This window comes from Silurus meridionalis, chromosome 2 (genome assembly GCF_014805685.1).
Source record: "Silurus meridionalis isolate SWU-2019-XX chromosome 2, ASM1480568v1, whole genome shotgun sequence".
Taxonomy (NCBI): domain Eukaryota; kingdom Metazoa; phylum Chordata; class Actinopteri; order Siluriformes; family Siluridae; genus Silurus; species Silurus meridionalis.
In genome coordinates this window covers 25,848,101-25,868,321 of record NC_060885.1, presented here as the reverse complement: position 1 = coordinate 25,868,321, position 20,221 = coordinate 25,848,101, and the positions used below count along the sequence as shown (strand labels likewise).

The 20,221-nt window shown below is 38.6% G+C and overlaps 2 protein-coding genes across 2 annotated transcripts in view; one reads left to right on the top strand and one right to left on the bottom strand.

Annotated features, from left to right (window-relative positions):
- Positions 1 to 69: 69 nt before the first annotated feature.
- ggps1 (geranylgeranyl diphosphate synthase 1) lies at positions 70 to 9,743 on the bottom strand. The gene is made up of 4 exons (XM_046838254.1): positions 9,481 to 9,743; positions 7,215 to 7,316; positions 1,910 to 1,980; positions 70 to 1,367 (listed from the first exon to the last, which is right to left on the bottom strand). The coding sequence occupies exons 2-4, from the start codon at positions 7,285 to 7,287 to the stop codon at positions 615 to 617; spliced, it is 897 nt and encodes a 298-aa protein (XP_046694210.1). The 5' UTR covers positions 7,288 to 7,316; positions 9,481 to 9,743; the 3' UTR covers positions 70 to 614.
- Positions 9,744 to 9,989: 246 nt separating this feature from the next.
- Positions 9,990 to 20,221, top strand: part of arid4b (AT-rich interaction domain 4B) — a 165,712-nt gene continuing 155,480 nt past the window's right edge. The window contains 1 exon segment of the mRNA XM_046871718.1: positions 9,990 to 10,249. The gene's annotated coding sequence lies outside the window, so the exon portion shown is untranslated.

Here is a 20,221-nt window from a genome sequence, read left to right as displayed (position 1 = left end):
GGCAAAGTACTTTTGAAATGTAAATGCTGACAAGCATTCACTTCAGCATATTGCATGCAATTATAGGAATGTAGAACAGAGTGATTGCTTCTTTAATTTACTGTTAAAGTTACTGCATTGTTTACTGCACAGTGTATTGAATACAAACAAAAGTTAGAATCCACCTTACACCAAACTTTACACCAAAAGTCCAATTCAAATAAAAACCAACATTTTTTCAAAGCTTCTATACAAGTCCCCTCTAAAAGTATCAAGGTCAAGGTCAGTTATTATTTGGCTGTTGCTATACACCCAAGACATTTCTATAGTGGGCATAGGACTTCATATTAGATGTTTGCTAAGGTCTCTTTTGTCCACAAATGACACAATCACACAAAAAGACCACAAAACTTTAGGTGGCAAGACTACCTCAAAGTGGATGATTTACTGATTTATAAAAAAACAAAATAAGTGTATTAGGGTAAAGAAATGTATTATTGAATGCACAGCAATCTCAATGTTGCCAAAATGAGCATGGGTTATTAGACAAAGGGAAGTATGGAGAAAAATGAGGAGTGATCTCTTCTTTGGGAAGTGTTTATCTAAGCACTGTGATTAGAAGAAGCTGCTTCTCATCATTCCTTGAAAATGTGGCTGAGATGTTCTATAAGTCCCTCCAGCTCTGGGTTCCCCCCTAATTCTGCAATCAGTCTGTATGCCTCCTTCTCTAGCTCATGCAGCTTCTTTTTAGTGTAAGCAAAAGAGCCCACTTTCTCCAAATAATCAACACAGTAACGCTTAACATCTTCATCCTCTGTGCGCTGGCGTAAAATGTTCTGCACCTGTGTGCTATGAAGCTGTGTACGAATGGCGTGAATGGTGGGAAAGGAGAATTTTCCCTCAGTCAGGTCTTCACAGAAGCTCTTGTTTGCACCATATTCACGTGAGCAGAGGTTGGCATAGTCATCGCGTATCTGGAACAAGAGCCCGAGTGTGTCTAGTAGGGGCTTAAGGTCACAGCTCCATTCTGAGAACAGCTGCATGAGGCCCACTGCTAGGCCGAATAATCCACCAGTCTTGCGTAGTACCATGCCATGGTACTCTGCTTCACTTGGGCAAGTGTATGTGTCACGCCAGTGGATGTCCAGACCTTGGCCACGATGCAGCTCTAGCAGCTGCCGAGTGAACACATGCACAGCCTCAGGATGTTCCAGCGTCAGCACCTTCTCGAGGCCAAGAAAGTAGACATAGTTTGCAGAGTTTATAACTGACGGTACACCATAGATGCTGTGAGCTACCGGGAAACCACGCCGCAACTTGGAGCTGTCCTCAATGTCATCAATTAAGAGACTGGCATTATGCAGCATTTCTGTTACCTCAATGATCACCTAGACAAAAAAAAAGAGAAAGAAAAAAAAAGATAAACTATATTTTAGTTTCATCAAGCTAGAAACTTCATTTTAAAACATACATTTATCTGGATATTGTTAACACTGCAGTAATGGTGAAATTCTACTTTTGTACACGATCACCATTAAGGTGGTGATGATGGAGTGGACTTTGAGAAAACATACAGCAGTTCTGAACAATAAACAGCATCCCCTCATCCCCTTTTCCATACATGGCTAATCCATTATAAAAAAAAAAGCTAAAAAAAAAACAGCACCCTTTTCCTACTAGCTCTGTCTTCCTGTATGTCTCTGTTCATGTCTGCAGCCCAAAGTTTCTGTATTGAGCATTAAATATGTACAGTTATATGTATACTATTTTTAAAGTGCTGAGATATAATATGATATGCATGAAATTACTATAGAAGATGAAATGTCTGAATTATTACTGGGCATAAACTCAAACAAATGACAAAGCATAATAATAATAATAATAATAATAATAATTTATTATTATCATTATAATATAAACATGCTCTTACCTGGAGTTTATCCTCAGGTACATTGAGCCAGTGGTTGAAAGCTTGGGACAGTTTGGTTCGGATTTGTTTTCCTAGGAATTTAGTTTAAAAAATAAAAAATAAATAAATAAATTACATTCATGAAAATGACATTTACAATTTCAATGTTATCTATTATGAAAACAATTCCTTGCCATGGAACAATGCCATATCTGAAACAGATGCAGTGTTCCAGATGCAATTTATTAATTTTCTTACAGTGCGTTTTCTTTTCTCATGCTTATGCATCACTGTTTTACTTCCATGCCACACAAATGCGGCTTTGCATAACTTGCAAGTACCGTTTTATATTTTGTGTTTAATATAAAAAAAAATGTTCCCATTCCTTGGATGACTTAGGACACTTGTTCCTGCTGCAGGTAGACCCTGTACTGTCCGCCATTTTTGGCTTTTATCTTGCAGTCATGCTAACCCTTAATCGATTAATCGACAGCATTCGTTGACAACGAATTAAATTTTCAATTAGTGTATATATACTGTTTTAATGCCCTGCTACATCATCAATACTAGCTTTATTTCCCAAATAATTTATACAATATTTGATTCAAAGTAGGGCTGTAACAACTAATCGATAATAATTGATAATGAAATTAGTTGAATAAGAATGCCGTTATCTATTATTCGAGCTGCTAAAGTTAGGGTTTAGTGTGACTTTTTCAGAGGTGGGTAGAGTAGCCAAAAATTTTACTCAAGTAAAAGTACTGTTACTTCAGAATAATATGACTCAAGTAAAAGTAAAAAGTAGACATCCAAATAATTACTTGAGTAAAGTAAAAAAAGTACTTGGTGAAAAAAATACAAGTACTGAGTAACTGTTGAGTAACATCTGATTTATTTTTTAACACAAGACAACAATCAGACAGACAAAAATACAAAATTATCTTTAGGCAAATTATGGCTCATCCTAACAATAAAATAAATTAAAATTAATTAATTACAAAATAGCTTAAATTAAAATGACTCAGGTAAATTCAAGTACTAAATAAATAAAATAATAATAAAATAAAAATAAATACGCACAAGTAACACAAATTTCCAAACCTTTATACTTTTTTTACCAGACAGAACTAGAACGAGGCAGCCCATAAATTCTCATAAACTGTGTGTGTGTCTCTAGTGACAGAACAAAAGAAGGAAACACACACACATTTCATACCAGGCATGCTGAACACCTCATAATGTAGCTGCTCTCTCGCACTTTTACTAAGGTAAACATGCTTTCAATATGAGGCCAGGGGTGCGAGTTTTATTCCTCGTTTGTGTCTGCATTGCCGAAGGTTGATTCTGACATGTTTGTGTTGCTAACTAACCCGTTCCACCGCTGAGATTGAGTATGGTAACGTGACGAGACTGCACAACTATGTTTGATTGGTGAAACACAGTCACGTGGTAGAGCCTTAGCGGAAGTTTCTCTCTCTGTCAAAATAAAACATTAAAATTGATGTGTAGAATCCCAAAGAGTTCAAAAGAAAAGTAACGAGCTCATTGTAGCCTAATGTAGCGGAGTAAGAGTACAGTTTCTTCTTCACAAATCTACTCAAGAAAAAAGTATAGTGATCTATACTCCTAGAAGTATATATTTTTCAAAAACTTCAAGGAAAAGTAATTGAGTAAATGTAACTCGTTACTACCCACCTCTGGACTTTTTTTTACAGCAAGAAACAACCCAGCATTAGTACATTTGTTCAAACAAGAAATCTTCACTATAGGCTTCATAAAAACTTTCTTTCGGCTTCTCCCGTTAGAGGTCGCTACAGCGGATCCTCCGCACTTTTTAATTTTTGGCACGTTTTTACGCTGGATGCCCTTCCTAACGCAACCCTCCCCAATTTATCCGGGCTTGGGATCAGCACTGAGAGTGGCTGGAGATGGTTCCCTGACCGGGAATCGAACCCGGGTCGCAGCGGTGAGAGCACTGCATCTTAACCACTAGACCACCAGGGGACCACTATAGGCTTTATAATGTCTTTAAAAAAAAAAAATAAATAAAAAAAAAATTAGCAAAAGCCACATATTGAGTTTAACTATCTTTTAATTAAAATTACACTTTTATACTTTCATACCCCAATTTAGAGTTTTATATAGTTATAATAAGCGAAACATCTAATTAATTTTATTATTAATAATCTTTATCCGATTAATAAAAAAAAAAAAACAAAAAAAAACAACCTGCATGTCTTCCTTCACCACATCCATAAACCTCCTTCCTGGTGGCTCCATCCTCAGCATTTTACTGATAAAACCTATCCTCTACACATGTCCAAACCATCTCAATTGTGCCTCCCTCAACTGTCCCCTAATAAACTAATTTCTAATCCTGTCCATCGTCTTTCGCTATTGCAGATTGCTTCTATCACAAATCACTCCTGCCACTCTTCTCCACCACTACACCCTGCCTGCACACTTTTCTTCACTTCTCCAACACACTCTCTTACACAGTCCCATGGCTTGCTCATCAGGGATAAATGCACACCATGCACCTTGACTGTTGATTTCTGTAAAGCTGCTTTGAGACAATGTCTGTTGTGAAAAGCGCTATACAAATAAACTTGACTTGACTCTCAATTACTTTGCACTGTTGACCACAGGTACCTGAACTCCTCCACCTTCTCCACCACTTCTCCCTGCAACCGCACCACTCCACTGACCTCCCTCTCATACACACATGTACTCTGCCTTACTCCTACTGACTTTCATTCCCCTTCTCTCCAGCAGGTACCTCCACCGTTCCAGGCTCTTCTCAACCTGCTCCCTACTACATGGAGTCCATGAAGACTCCTGTCTGACCTTGTCCCTTAACCTGTCCATCACCACTGCAAACAGGAAAGGGCTCAGAGCCGATCCTTGATGCAGTCCAACCTCCACCTTGAACCAGTCCGTCGTTCCTACTGCAAATTTCATTGCTGTCACACTATCCTTATACATGTCCAGCACCACCCTCACATACTTCTTACACACCTGACTTCCTCATACAATACCACAACTTCTCTCTCGGCACCCTGTCGTACACTTTCTCTAAATCCACAAACGCACAATGCAACTCCTTCTGACCTTCTCTATACTTCTCCATCAACATTCTCAAAGCAAAAAATGCGTCTGTAGTGCATGAAACCATACTGTTGCTCACAGATGGTCACCTCTTCTCTCAGCCTGGCTTCCACTACTCTTTCCCATAACTTCATGTTGAGTGATTAATTTTATTCCCCTGTAGTTACTGCAGGTGTGCACATCTCCCTTATTCTTAAAGATCAGTACCAGCACACTCCTTCTCCATTCCTCAGGCATCCTCTCCCCTTCCAAAAATATTTTAACAACCTTGTTAAAACCTCCACTGCCATCTCTCCTAAACGTCATGCTTTTACCGGTATGTCATCTGGTTTAACCGACTTTCCACTCTACATTCTCTTGCTCTCACTTCCTCCTTACTAATCCTATCCTGCTTCACCATCTCCACACTATCTAACCTTCTCTCTCTCTTCCCTGAGGTCTTCCACTAGTCTTCCGCCTTCAGTTTCCAAATTCTTAATTTTCTTTCAGTCCTCACTCTCCTCCTCTTCTTTTTCACCTCCAAAACCATCCTACACACCACCATCCAATGCTGTCTAGCTACACTGTCCCCTGCCAACACCTTACAGTCTCCAATCTCCTTCAAGTGGCATCTCCCACATAGAACATAGTCCACCTGTGTCCACCTTACTCCACTCTTATGTCACCCTATGAACCTCCTTCTTGTTAAAATAAAAGTATTCACCACTGCCATTTTGCCATTGCTAATATCTACCACCATCTGCCCTTCCACATTCCTCTCCTTAAAACCATACCTACCCATCATCACCACCTTATCACCTCTGTTTCCTTCACATATATGCCAAATAAAATCTGCCCTATTTACTAATCTTTCATTCCTAGGTACACCATCTACCACGTCATCTAACTCACTCCAGAATTTTTCCTTCCCCTCCATCTCACAACCCACTTGTGGCGCATAAGACCTGATGACATTTATCAACAACACTTCAATCTCCAGCTTCACTTTATTTACCCTACAGAAACTCTCTTCACCTCCGCTACACTCTACTGTACTCTTCCTTCAGTATCACCCCTACATCATTTCTCTTTCCATCCACTCCCTTATAGAACAGTTTAAACCCACCTCCAATGTTTCTGGCCTTACTCCCTTTTACTCAGTACTATGACTGGTAAAGGGAGAGAGTTAGCTGATATGATGGAGAGGAGACCCACATGTAAAGTACCAACCCTAACCTCCACTCTCCTCCACGTCTCCTTACCCTGCCTGCTGTCTCTGTAGATGTCTTCCTCCTCTCCTTCTCCTCCTTTGGCCAACAGTAGCCCAATTTCCACCGGTACCCTGTTGGCTAATAATACCTGTGGCGGTAACCTTGACCGATCCGGCATGAATTTCTCTGTTGTGATCCGCATATATGATTTGGCACATTTTACGCTGGATGCCCTTCCTAACACAACCCTCCCCATTTATCCGGGCTTGAGACCAGCACTAAGAGTGCACTGGCTTGTGCAACCCTAATGACTGGGTTCATAAAACCCTAAATCTGGGTATTTATGTATAAAAGTGTTTTTTTTTTTTTTTTAAAGCACAAGTACATAAAATGGAGCTTATTCATACAATGATGGTAGATGACGGAGAGGGGAGCTTATCAAAGTTAAAACTAATCAATCGGGAGCTGTTGGGTCATGGTGTGGTTCAACCAGGGCATCATAGAACCGCCATAGTCACTTGGTGGTATTTACTTAGCACGAACATACAGTTCAGCTTCGGTTCAGCGGCAAGCGGAACATTTTGAGAGGAATAAATGATGGAAAAACTTCTCCTGACTAACTTGCCATAGTACTCGAGGCCAAATTGGCAAAAAAAATTTAAGTTGTTGAAAAGAAGGCTTTGGGCTTAATTTATTAGATATCAGCATTTTATTTATTTATATCATTCTATTAATAGATTGGTGTGCTTAGAGTAACAGAGTATTTTTACATAACCTGAGCTGATTAAGCAAGAGCCTTGTGATTAAAATTATAATAGGAACATTATAGCCATAATAAAATCATAGTACTCTGATATTTAAGTACATTTGAAGGCAAATTTTACTCAAGTAAAAGTTCAAAATGTATTTCTACTTTTACTAACGTACATGCTTTGTGGACTTTGTCCACCACTGTCACCAACCCAGAAGATCTGTTGTATTGCTCAATAACATGCTATTTGCTAAAAAATACAAAAATAAAAAATTACCTGGTAGTTGCAGCAGGTAGTTATATGGTTCAAGCAGAATCCTTTCAGTAGCTTCTTCCTCAAGATTGTCCATCCCTTGCAATTTCCACAACTCAGTAAAATCTGTCATTAATAAAAAAAAAAAAAAAAAAAAAAAAAAAAACAGGTATAAGAAGCAGAATATACACTTCATCTGGCAGAGGCTAATGAACAAAAACTAAAACACTACATCATTTAATGTGCTATGCCTGCTTATTTATTAGGTCTGTCATATGTCTTCTGTCAATCCTCCCGTCTCACGCACCAATTTTTATTTTTTTCAGTCCACTTTAATACAATTATTTGAACAAATGCACATTTATGCAGACCATATTATCAGCAGAATAACTATTGCCTTTAGCATTGTTGAGGGCCCCCTGATGATTCTGACCTGGTTCAGGCTATTGTGTTGGTAAAACTGTTTCTGAGCTTTAAGGCCACTATGAAATGTGGCAAATGTGAATCATGTCAAGAAGCTTTTATTGTCATTTCAACCAAATATAGCTGACGCAGTACACAGTAAAATGAAACAACATTCCTCCTGAACCTCGGTGCTACATACAACAATCACAGACAACAGAAAACACAGTGCTAAGGACTAGTAAGTGTCCCCAGGAGTTTTAAGCTGCTCACTTTCTCTACCTCTGTCCCACTAGTGTGCAGTGTTGAGTGCTGCTTCTTTCTACTCTGTGGACTGACAATCATCTGTTTTGTTTTATTTTATAAACATTGGGAGGGATTGTCCTGATTCCACTTCACTATCCATGTCTCTCCTGTACACAGACTCATCACCTCCTGTTATCACCTCTTGTAATCAGTTTTAGATGGTATAACTGTTAAAAGCCAAGTTATTGTCATTGAGTCATGGGTGCATTATAGTTTTTTTGGCAGTGGTAGAATGGTGGTCCACTTTATCTCTAAGATATTTGGCAAATAAAGTTAAGGACTGCCCATTAACAAGGCTTAAAAGATGATGCAAAACACTGTATAACACTTATCCATATGCAAAATGAGAACATAAAACAAATACCTAGGGTTCAGGAAAATAACTGCAGATTCAGAACTGAGAGCATTGCAGACGCATGCATAGGTAGCATGTAAAGGTTGCTTTTAAGTCTGCAATTGCTCCCTACCCCAAACAAAAAAAACCAGGAGATTTTCTGGGGAATTGAATGAGCTCACTAAAAACAGGGCACCAGTGGTGGCAGTGCCAGCAGGCGTTTATATGAGTTAAACCAGCTCTCTGGGGGCCCCTTGCTTAATTTTTCTTAAAGAAAGCAATGCACGGATCACTCACTGGTATTTTATGTTACAGCTCCTCAATTTCCAATTTGAACATACCCTACACCAGGGGTCACCAACCTTTTTGAAACTAAGAGCTACTTCTTGGGTACCGTTCAATGTGAAGGGCCACCAGTTTCATACACACTTCTGAAATAACAAATTTTCTAAATTTACTTTTAATTATGTTATTATTAATAATGTTAATCTATGTGAAGACACTGACCATGTTAATGATTTCTCACAATAATTATCAACAATAATTTAACAAGGTAGGAAACAAGTTATCAGTATGCAGAACTTGATAATTCAAGGTGTTGCTTAAATTTCTGACAGCAGCAGGTTTCACAGTAGTCCTTAATCATACAGTAAGGACTACTGTGAAAGCTGCTGCTGTCAGAAATGTAAACAACACCTTCTGACCACCCCAAATTAAAAATTCTACAGTTCTCTGGTATAAGAAACAACATGATGAAGCCAAATTAGTCAAACACTGGCTTAGTTTGAAGTACCTATTGTTTGAAAGTTAGTATTTTTTATTAAGTATCAAGCTTGTGTATGTAGGAATATAAAGTATATCGATGCATATGATGGAAGCGGGTATTGCAGCTGAAAAAAACAGGTGAAACAAATAAAGAATACAGAAAAAAAAAAAATTTCCTGCATATGCTGATCTAATGCTTATAACAGTAAAATCATACAATCCGGCTGTATTAAAGGTTGACATTTGTGTTACATGTGGATTCATGTATATTTAAATTATCATTTTGTGATAAGACATGTCAAAAACTATTAATAATAACGATAGATTAAAACGAACGTTTCCTATTTTATTGTGTTTCAAGAAAAACACAAAATAAAATGAAAACATAATCTCTGTGTTCACATTTAAATTTCGAAAAGAGAAATAAAAAAGGCAAAATCTATAGACATGTAGGCCATATTGACTCCAAAAACTGCAACTCACCTTACAACTGTGGAATTTATGAACCACTTCCTTCCGTAATTTGTCTTCAGTTAGATCATCTAGAATCAACAAACTTTCAAAACCAAATGTTTTAATTGTATTCAAGAACTGATTACTTGAGATTTAAAAAAAAAAAGACAACAAAAACATCTGTATGCAATCAAAGAAATGTAAACGGAAAACTGCACTGATGTAAGTAATACAATCGCCACGACACAGCTAGCAGAGCCGCTTCACGTTCTTCCCGTCTTTATAACTCCACCATCCGCATACGCCATGGTGCAGGCGCTAAAGTGGGTGGAGACTGAACCCCCTTCTCCGCTCAGAATTGTGGGAAATGTATTTTATGTAAGCGACATACGCTTTCAAAACGGGCAAGCCAAAATCATAAATACTTTCTTAGAACTACATCTCCCAAATGCACCCTACTCCTCCAACTCTTGGAATACAAACTGTAGCCATTTTTTTCTAAGGGCGTGTGGCGTGTGAGACCGAGAAGGCGGACATTTGCACAGATAGCAACTAATCAGAGGGTAATATGTCCGTGGGGGCGGGTTTGTATACCTGTCAGTCAATTTTACAAGGATAGAAGATCGCCTAAGAGAAAAGCAGAGAGACTGCTGAGGCATATCAACGAATCTGTTGAACGACGTGGTTGTATTTATTTGGGTGACATTTCAGCGTTATTGCTCGAGTCTGATGTTTTCAGAAGGATTAATGCTAAAGCGCTATATCACACCGAACAGACGTGTTTAAGTGCATTCATCAGGTAAGATTTTTTTTTAGATCAGATTATGGATAGTGCTGCTCAATCATCAATATGAGGTTTAAATCGTGTCTTTGTAAAGCTGTTAATAGCGATGTTGGTTCAGCCATACACTAAAACCAACAGTTCATTCTGCTGATCCGAGCACAACAGCCTTCTTTAAGGTACTCAGGAAGGGCAAACCCACCACCTAAATAATATAGAAATAGTGACATGCATTATGTCTTATTGATTAGCTATAGGGTTTTGCGTATTAAAACGTAGTGATTTTGGCCGCTTCGGATTCGTGAAATAGATTCGGCTTCAAGTAACTGATCGGGGAAATTACTGCCTCAGTAGCAAGCAGTTACGTAAGGTCTTCTTAATGCAGGACATCTCGGTTTAACAAAGCTGTTCCCGAGCCGGAGCGTGTGCATGGGGCTGGTGTTTACAGGCTGCTAGATGAGATCAGATGGAAATGGCTGGTATGCGCACAGTGCGCGGGGAACGGCCTGGGAATGGGCTGGGGAACGGAATGGGAATGGGCTGAGGAACGGGCTGGGGAACGAACGGTGCGCTTGGGCGATGGTGACGTCTTTTGTTTTTCCACCTTCACTTTAATTACAGGACGGATGTGCTTTATGGTTTGTCTTTTTTCTGTCCTTCTCCATCGTTTCTACACAAAATCCTGTCGTTGGAACAGAAATGGCTGGCGACTGTGTGTTGTACGTGTTTAAGCAAGCGTTTATTATAGTCGCCGTTTGTAGTGACCAAGCCGTGGGGTATTAGGGTAATAGTGTACCATTCCTGAATTAGAAGCAAGACTGTTTGTTAGTGCTAATAATGCTCTTATACAGGTGCTATTGTTGCTGTCAGCCTGATAGTATTGTAACTGCAGTGTGTGAAGGTCAGCATCAAGAAAAACAAGGAACAAACCTACACGGTTAAGATTTTTTTCCTGGCTCTAAGAAGCTTTTAGCGAGTCATCAGCCTCTTCATTGTGTGTGTGTGTGTGTGTGTGTGTGTGTGTGTGTAGGCTGCACAGCCGTCAGCGTTTTGGACCCCAGCTGTTTTTCGCGTCCATTTACACACCGAGAGCCGTTTTTTAAGCTTTTAATGTTTATACATTAACAGCTGCGCTAAAACTGTCGCTTGTCAGAGATTTTAGACATTTAAGACACTTTCTTTAAGGCCACCCTTTTACTGTAATGCTTTGCTGTGTTTGGGGAACCACGCTATTGTTGCCAACTAAAAGTAGACGGCTTAAACGTGCTCGATGGCACACTGTGTTGTTAGTACCAAGAAAGTATTAAATGCTGTTGCCGATAATGGTCTTGTTGATTGTTTCGAGTTTTCCGAGCTCGTGTCTCAGTTCTTTAAACTGGAGCGGCTGGACGGAGCTGCTGCCTGCTTTAGAAATGGCGTCACCGGCTGCAGCGCAGACATTACGCGAGCTCGCGCACCAGCACAGGCTTCTGCTGTGTAGCTGTAGGACTACAAACCCGCAGTATGAGTCCACAATTTAGAGTCACAAAGTCATCAGCCTAACACAATTACAACACATTTAAACATCGGATTTTGAAGACTGCATTCGGCCAGACTCTGCATGTTGACTGAGCACTTGGTGGTGGTAAAGGAAGCCTTGTAATTCAATCTGCCATTTGATATGAACAACAATAACATAATATCCACACAGTGAAACTGAACCACTTCAGGGACCCTACTCTAATCATAACACAAATGCAAAAATCAATTGAAAAGGGTCTGCAGTCATCACAGACTTATCGCTGAAAATGTTTTATTACAGTAAAACAGCAGTACAAAAACAAGCTTGAGGACATGTATGTTGCATGTATGCATTGGACCCCAATTCTAAAAAAGTTGGTATGCTGTGTAAAATGTAAGTAAAAACAGAATGCAGTGATTTGCATATCATAAACCCATATTTTATTCCCAATATAACATAGAAAATTTATCAAATGTATAAAATGTGGAAATGTGCCATTTAAGAAATATGGTCATTTTAAATGTAATGACCACAATTTGTCTGAAAGAAAGTTGGCACAGGGCCATGTTAACTAGTGTGTAGCAACCTGTATTCTTTTAACAACAGTCTGTATATGTTTTGGAACACAGGAGACCAGTTGCTAGAGTTTTGGGAGTGGACTGTTTTCCCCATTCATGTATTCATGGGTCTTCTTTGTTGTATTTTTTTGTTTCTTGATGCAGCAAATGTTTTCTATTGGTGAAAGGTCTGGACTGAAGGCAGGTTAGTTCAGGACCTGGACTCTTCTGATATGAAGCCATTCTGTTCTAATAGATTAAGTATGCATTTTAGAATTGTCTTGCTGAAATATGTAAGGCCTTCCCCCAAAAAGACTGAATGGAAGCATTTGACACGAACTGTATATACATTTCAGCAATGATGAAGCCTTTCCAGATGTACAAGCTATCCATTCCATTAGGGCTGCAACTATTGTTTCTTATTTTTAATTGAACAGCTTTTACATTGATTAATCAAGATATCGAGAAGTAGTACTTTTTCTTTTTTAAAGAGCAATTCTAAATACAAAACCGATTCCAAAAAGTTGAGACACTGTACAAATTGTGAATAAAAAAGGAATGCAATAATTTACAAATGTCATAAACTAATATTTTATTCACAATAGAATATAGATAACATATAAAATGTTGAAAGTGAGACATTTTGAAATGTCATGCCAAATATTGGCTCATTTTGGATTTCATGAGAGCTACACATTCCAAAAATGTTGGGACAGGTAGCAATAAGAAGCTGGAAAAGTTAAATGTACATATAAGGAACAGCTGGAGGACCAATTTACAACTTATTGGGTCAATTGACAACATGATTGGTATAAAAAGAGCCTCTCAGAGTGGCAGTGTCTCTCAGAAGTCAAAATGGGCAGAGGATCACCAATTCCCCCAATGCTGCAGTGAAAAATAGTGGAGCAATTTCAGAAAGGAGTTTCTCAGAGAAAAATTGCAAAGAGTTTTAAGTTATCATCATCTACAGTGCATAATATCATCCAAAGATTCAGAGAATCTAGAACAATCTCTGTGCGTAAAGGTCAAGGCCGGAAAAACCATACTGGATGCACGTGATTTTCGTGCCCTTAGACCGCACTGCATCACATACAGGAATTCTACTGTAATGGAATCACAACATGGGCTCAGGAATACTTCCAGAAAACATTGTCGGTGAACACAATCCACCGTGTCATTCGTCATTGCCCGCTAAAACTCTATGGGTCAAAATAGAAGCCATGTCTAAACATGATTTAGAAGCGCAGGCGTTTTCTCTGGGCCAAGGCTCATTTAAAACTGTTCTGTGGTCAAACGAATCAAAATTTCTTTAAAGTAATTTAAAGTTTAAGGTTTTTTTTTTTTATATATAAAATGGCATAAGAGCAAAAAAATCTGATTGTTGTGATTTGTTGTGATTTTAACGTTTACTTAAAAGCACAATTTTTATTTGTTCAGGGTTTTTTCGCAGCATGTTCATATTTCTAACTTGTATAATTTTGACAGGAGATCTTTTATGGAGAACTATTTATTTAAAGTTTAAGTTTAATTATTCTGGAATAATATTTCTGTCTGTATTTATTTATATTTATGTTAAAAAAACATTGTTTTAGTGTGTTCAATAAATGTTTATCCTTTTCGGCCCATGACCTAAAGTGTGCTTTGAGTTTTGGCCCCCTGTGCAATTGAGTTTGACAGATAAATATCATTCATTATTAATAATAACATATAATTAAAAGTAAATTGAGCAAATTTGTTATTTCAGAATTGTGTATCAAACTGGTAGCTCTTCACATTAGTCGGGACCCAAGAAGTAGCTCTCGGTGTCAAAAGTTTGGTGACCCCTGGTCTAGAGGCTGTTATTTCTGCTTAAAGGAGGCTCTTCTAAATATTGATGTGATTTTTCTGTTGGGGTGCCCAAATTTAAGCACCTGTATAATTTCGTTTTGATGCATATTGCGCATTTTTTGTTAATACAATAAACCTCATTTCACTACTGAAATATTACTATGTCATTCAGTTATATATACACTTGCAATCAGAAATATTCAACTCCTAAATAGTTTTATAAAAGGAACAGAATTTAAAGGATTTATAAATAAAAATATTTTCAAAGTGCAGGATTCTGCTTTGGATGGCTTCTTAATGAGTTTAGTGATACATAAAATCAACACAGAAAATGTATGATGTAGTATTTGTGTGTGACAGTATATTTTGTTAAGATCGCCAGGTCACAATTATTCAACCCCTATATAAAAATTTTTTTTTCCAAAGCTTTCTGACAGTTTTTATGGCCTGAAGTGGAGCTAAAACATCATTAAGCCTTTGGGAACTCTATAACGATCCTTCATTTGCTTCAGCTGTGATGCATATAATAACAAGCCCCCAATAACAATGCAAGACAGCTACAGGATGACATGATGAAGGCTGGTACAAGTGCTTCAGTGGCAACTATAAGACGTGCACTGAATAATCAAGGACTTCATGGCCGGACACAAAGACGCACTCCACTCTTGACTTTAAGGAACATCAGGAGTCGACTAGAATATGCCAGGAGGAATTTGAATAAAACTACAGAGTTCTGGGAGACAGTTCTATGGACTGATGAAACCAAACTGGAACTTTTTCCAAGAAAGTTCATTGGATCTTCCAGCAAAACACTGATCCCAAGCAGACCTCCAAATCAACCAAAGCTTGGTTGGGGAAAAAATGCTGGAGTGGCCTTCTCAGTCACCAGATTTAAATCCAATTAAAAATCTCTGGTGGGATTTAAAGAAGGCAGTTGCATCTCAGAAGCCATCAAACATCACTGAGTTAGAGGCTTTTGCACGTGAAGAATGGGCAAAGATTCCAATCGAGAGGTGTAAGAAGCTTGTCAGCACTTATCGAAAACGCTTGTTAGAAGTTATAAAAACTAAAGGGCTCTTCACAAGGTACTGAAGCTGGGGGTTGAATAATACTGCACATGCTCATGTGTTACAAGACTTACAATTTTCATTTGAACTTTAAAGTTAGGTAAAATTCTGTTGTCAAAATAACTCTTATGTATCATTAAACATGTTTCACGTGATTTTTTTTTTTTTTTTCATTTATTTTCATTATCTTTCATCAACATCACTGTATTGTCTATTGAGGTGAGGGGGTTGAATATTTCTGATTGTGTGTGTGTGTGTGTGTGTGTGTGTGTGTGTGTGTGTGTGTGTGTTTTTTATATATATATATATATATATATATATATATATATATATATATATATATATATATATATATATATATATATTTACACACACACTAGCGATCAAAATTAGAGAACAATTTATAAACAATTGAACAATTCTGAAATAATGTCATCTTCACTGCTCAACAGTTGAAGGAGTTTTGTCCTGTCTATACCATGCTACCAGAACACCTTTTCCACAAATTAACTAAGGCATTTAAAAAAAAATTATTTTGCAGAAAACACACTGATCAAAATTAGAGACAACAATGACTGTAGCATGGAAAAAGATTACAACAAAATTTTCTGAAGGGTACAACAGTCAGCAAATAGTAGGAAGTGTGCAGGCCTCGGCTCTGAATGAGGACAGCACTAGTCTCTCACACTGCTCTGGTGTGATTTTGGTCCACTCTTCTTCCAGTCTCCTCCACAGTTTGGTGACTGTAGTGGGTTTCTTGGCCCTAACTTTGTCACCAAGGATTTTCCAGAGGTTCTCTATTGGGTTGAGATCAGGATTCTGGCCAGGCCATGTCATTATTTCAGTGTTTTCAGTTTCAAGGAACTGTTTACCCGTTTTGCTGTGTGACATGGAGCGTTGTCCTGCATGAACACTGCGGGCTGATTGGGTGATGAACGCATGGAAGTGTAGGGTGCCCACCCAATGGCCCAATGACGGAATCCACTGGTGTGGGTGAAGGTATTCTGTGTGTTAGTCCTTCTAGCGTGGAAGATTTGCGGTAACGCCAGACTACATAATCAACTAGATATAAATGATTTCAGGAAATTTCAGAGTTAATCAAGAATTTTACATTTATTTGCCAGGCAATAATCAATAAGCAAATTTCATATCTAAAACAAATAATAAAAGAAAGTTACATAACATGATCAACATTAAACCAAATAATTTATCAATACAGTTTACTAAAGAATTGTTCACTATACCTGGCAAAAGAGACACACAGGGACTGTGTGGAAAGTTCTGACTATCGAATGCTTCCCTGAGTGTTTCGCCAAATTTCCTTAAATACCCAAACCATCGTAAACACTTGTAAATTCAAAGTGATAAAGCTTTGCACACCCTTTCTTGGGACAGGATGTGACCTAAAAACCAAATGTCACCTAGACCACCTGGTAAGGATCTTCTCCGGGGCAAACCTTATGTCAGTAGGACAGAATTTCCCCAAACCTGGGGTCTGTTTTACTGATATGGGACTGAGATCATATTTTCAATCACACTGAGACCTTTAAAATGATACTAAACATGTGAAGGTAAAACATTCACATTATAATGTATACATTATTACATTATGCAAGTAAAGTAAATTGAATCCCGGGATCTTCTCAGTCACCTTTCCATTATCCGGCCATCTCCCCAGGAGGGAAAGAGGGGGGCTCAAGGATGGGTGACTGGGCAGCTGAACAAATGTCTTTCTCTCCTCAGATCAAAGAGATCCTCTCCTCAGATTAGAAGGTTTATTGTTTTGTTGCATGTTAGTTCTCGGGGTCTGGCCTCATGAAGTTGCATGGCAGTTCTAGGGGTCTAGTACCATGAACAGATCTGACCATCCTTACAGAAGGAACCATCTGTTGTTGAAGAAGGTTCTGATAAACATTTGCATTCACTCTGCCATTTACAGTACAGACCAAAAGTTTGGACACACCTTCTCATTCAAAGAGTTTTCTTTATTTTCATGACTATGAAAATTGTAGATTCACACTGAAGGCATCAAAACTATGAATCAACACGTGGAATTATATATGGAATTATATACATAACAAAAAAGTGTGAAACAACTGAAAAATGCCACCTTTTGCTTTGATTACTGCTTTGCACACTCTTGGCATTCTCTTGATGAGCTTCAAGAGGTAGTCACCTGAAATGGTCTTCCAACAGTCTTGAAGGAGTTCCCCGAGAGATGCTTGGCACTTGCTGGCCCTTTTGCCGTCACTCTGCGGTCCAGCTCACCCCTAAACCATCTCGATTGGGTTCAGGTCCGGTGACTGTGGAGGCCAGGTCATCTGGCGCAGCACCCCATCACTCTCCTTCTTGGTCAAATAGCCCTTGATGCCTTCAGTGTGACTCTACAATTTTCATAGTTATGAAAATAGAGAAAACTCTTTGAATGAGAAGGTGTGTCCAAACTTTTGGTCTGTACTGTAGGTGTATAAGAGGCCCAACTCCAGCTGCAGAAAACATGCCCCAAACCATGACACTTCCTCCTCCACTTTTCACTGACTTCTTTACACACTTTGGGTTCAGTCTTTCTCCAGTTTGTCGCCAAACATAATGTTTCCCATCGGACCCAAATAAATTAAACTTGCTTACATCACTGAAGTGAACTTTGGACCAGTTCTCCTCTGTCCACACAACATGCTCCTCAGCAAAGCTTAGTCTAGCCTTTTGATTCTTTCTGCTAATGAGAGGGTTGGTCACTGCAGAGTGGGCTTTCAGTCCAAATGCTCTTAAACATCAATACACTGTATGACGAGACAGATCCTTACCCTGTTCAGCGCTGAACTGGTGAGCAATTCCAGCTGCAGTGTGGAAACGATTGCCCATTGAGATCCTCCGCAGTATCCTGTCCTCTCTTGTAATTGTGTTCCATGGACAACCAGCCTTCTTGGTGGACTTGAATGAGTTTGTGATGATGTAAAGATTCAATATTCTTGAAATCACAGATTTGGAACATATTTTATATAGAACATTTTTTTAAATGCCTGAGTTAATTTGTGGAAAAGGTGTTCTGGTAGCATGGTATAGACAGGACAAAAACTTCAACTGTTGAGCAGTAAAGATGACATTTCAGAATTGTTTTCTAATTTTGATCGCCTGTGTGTGTGTGTGTGTGTGTGTGTGTGTGTGTGTGTGTGTGTGTGTATATATATATATATATATATATATATATATATATATATATATATATATATATATATATATATATATAATAAAATATACAGTATATGTACATACAGTGAGGAAAATAAGTATTTGAACACTCTGCTATTTTGCAAGTTCTCTCACTTAAAAATCATGGAGGGGTCTGAAATTGTCATCGTAGGTGCATGTCCACTGTGAGAGACATATTCTAAAAAAAAAAAATCCAGAAATCACAATGTATGATTTTTAAACTATTTATTTGTATGATACAGCTGCAAATAAGTATTTAAACACTTGAGAAAGTCAATGTTAATATTTGGTACAGTAGCCTTTGTTTGCAATTACAGAGGTCAAACGTTTCCTGTAGTTTTTCACCAGGTTTGCACACACTGCAGAAGGGATTTTGGCCCACTCCTCCACACAGATCTTCTCTAGATCAGTCAGGTTTCTGGCCTGTCGCTGAGAAACACAGAGTTTGAGCTCCCTCCAAAGATTCTTTATTGAGTTTAGGTCTGGAGACTGGCTAGGCCACGCCAGAACCTTGATATGCTTCTTACAGAGCCACTCCTTGGTTATCCTGGCTGTGTGCTTGGTCATTGTCATGTTGGAAGACCCAGCCTCGACCCATCTTCAATGCTCTAACTGAGGGAAGGAGGTTGTTCCCCAAAATCTCGCAATAAATGGCCCCGGTCATCCTCTCCTTAATACAGTGCAGTCGCCCTGTCCCATGTGCAGAAAAACACCCCAAAGCATGATGCTACCACCCCCATGCTTCACAGTAGGGATGGTGTTCTTGGGATGGTACTCATCATTCTTCTTCCTCCAAACACGTTTAGTGGAATCATGACCCAAAAGTTCTATTTTGGTCTCATCTGACCACATGACTTTCTCCCATGATTCCTCTGGATCATCCAAATGGTCATTGGCAAACTTAAGACGTGCCTGGACATGTGCTGGTTTAAGCAGTCCCCTACATGTGAGGCTGGGTCTTCCTTACCTTCAGTGCCATGCATGATTTCAAACCATGACGTCTTAGTGTATTACCAACAGTAACCTTGGAAACGGTGGTCCCAGCTCTTTTCAGGTCATTGACCAGCTCCTCCCGTGTAGTTCTGGGCTGATTTCTCACCTTCCTTAGGATCTTTGAGACCCCACGAGGGGAGATCTTGCATGGAGCCCCAGTCCGAGGGAGATTGACAGTCATGTTTAGCTTCTTCCATTTTCTAATGATTGCTTCAACAGTGGACCTTTTTTCACCAAGCTGCTTGGCAATTTCCCCGTAGCCCTTTCCAGCCTTGTGGAGGTGTACAATTTTGTCTCTAGTGTCTTTGGACATGTTAGTAGTTGGTTTCTTACTGATTGTATGGGGTGGACAGGTGTCTTCATCCAGCTAACGACCTCAAACAGGTGCATCTAATTTAGGATAATAAATGTAGTGGAGGTGGACATTTTAAAGGCAGACTAAAAGGTCTTTTGAGGGTCAGAATTCTAGCTGATAGACAGGTGTTCAAATACTTATTTGCAGCTGTATCATACAAATAAATAGTTTAAAAATCATATATTGTGATTTCTGGATTTTTTTTTTTAGATTATGTCTCTCACAGTGGACATGCACCTACGATGACAATTTCAGACCCCTCCATGATTTCTAAGTGGGAGAACTTGCAAAATAGCAGGGTGTTCAAATACTTATTTTCCTCACTGTATGTATGTATGTATGTGTATATATATATATATAATATTAGATAGATAGATAGATAGATATCTCTCTCTCTCTCTCTCTCTCTCTCTCTATATATATATATATATATATATATATATATATATATATATATATACATACATACATACACATATA

Bases quoted from the DNA above. Each gene is read 5' to 3' on its own strand.
- ggps1 (XM_046838254.1), bottom strand. From the start codon at position 7,287: ATGGACAATCTTGAGGAAGAAGCTACTGAAAGGATTCTGCTTGAACCA. The intron at 1,981-7,214 runs GTAATTTTTTAT...CTAAATTCCTAG, and splicing joins CTACCTGCTGCAACTACCAG to GAAAACAAATCCGAACCAAA. The intron at 1,368-1,909 runs GTAAGAGCATGT...TTTTTTGTCTAG, and splicing joins TACCTGAGGATAAACTCCAG to GTGATCATTGAGGTAACAGA.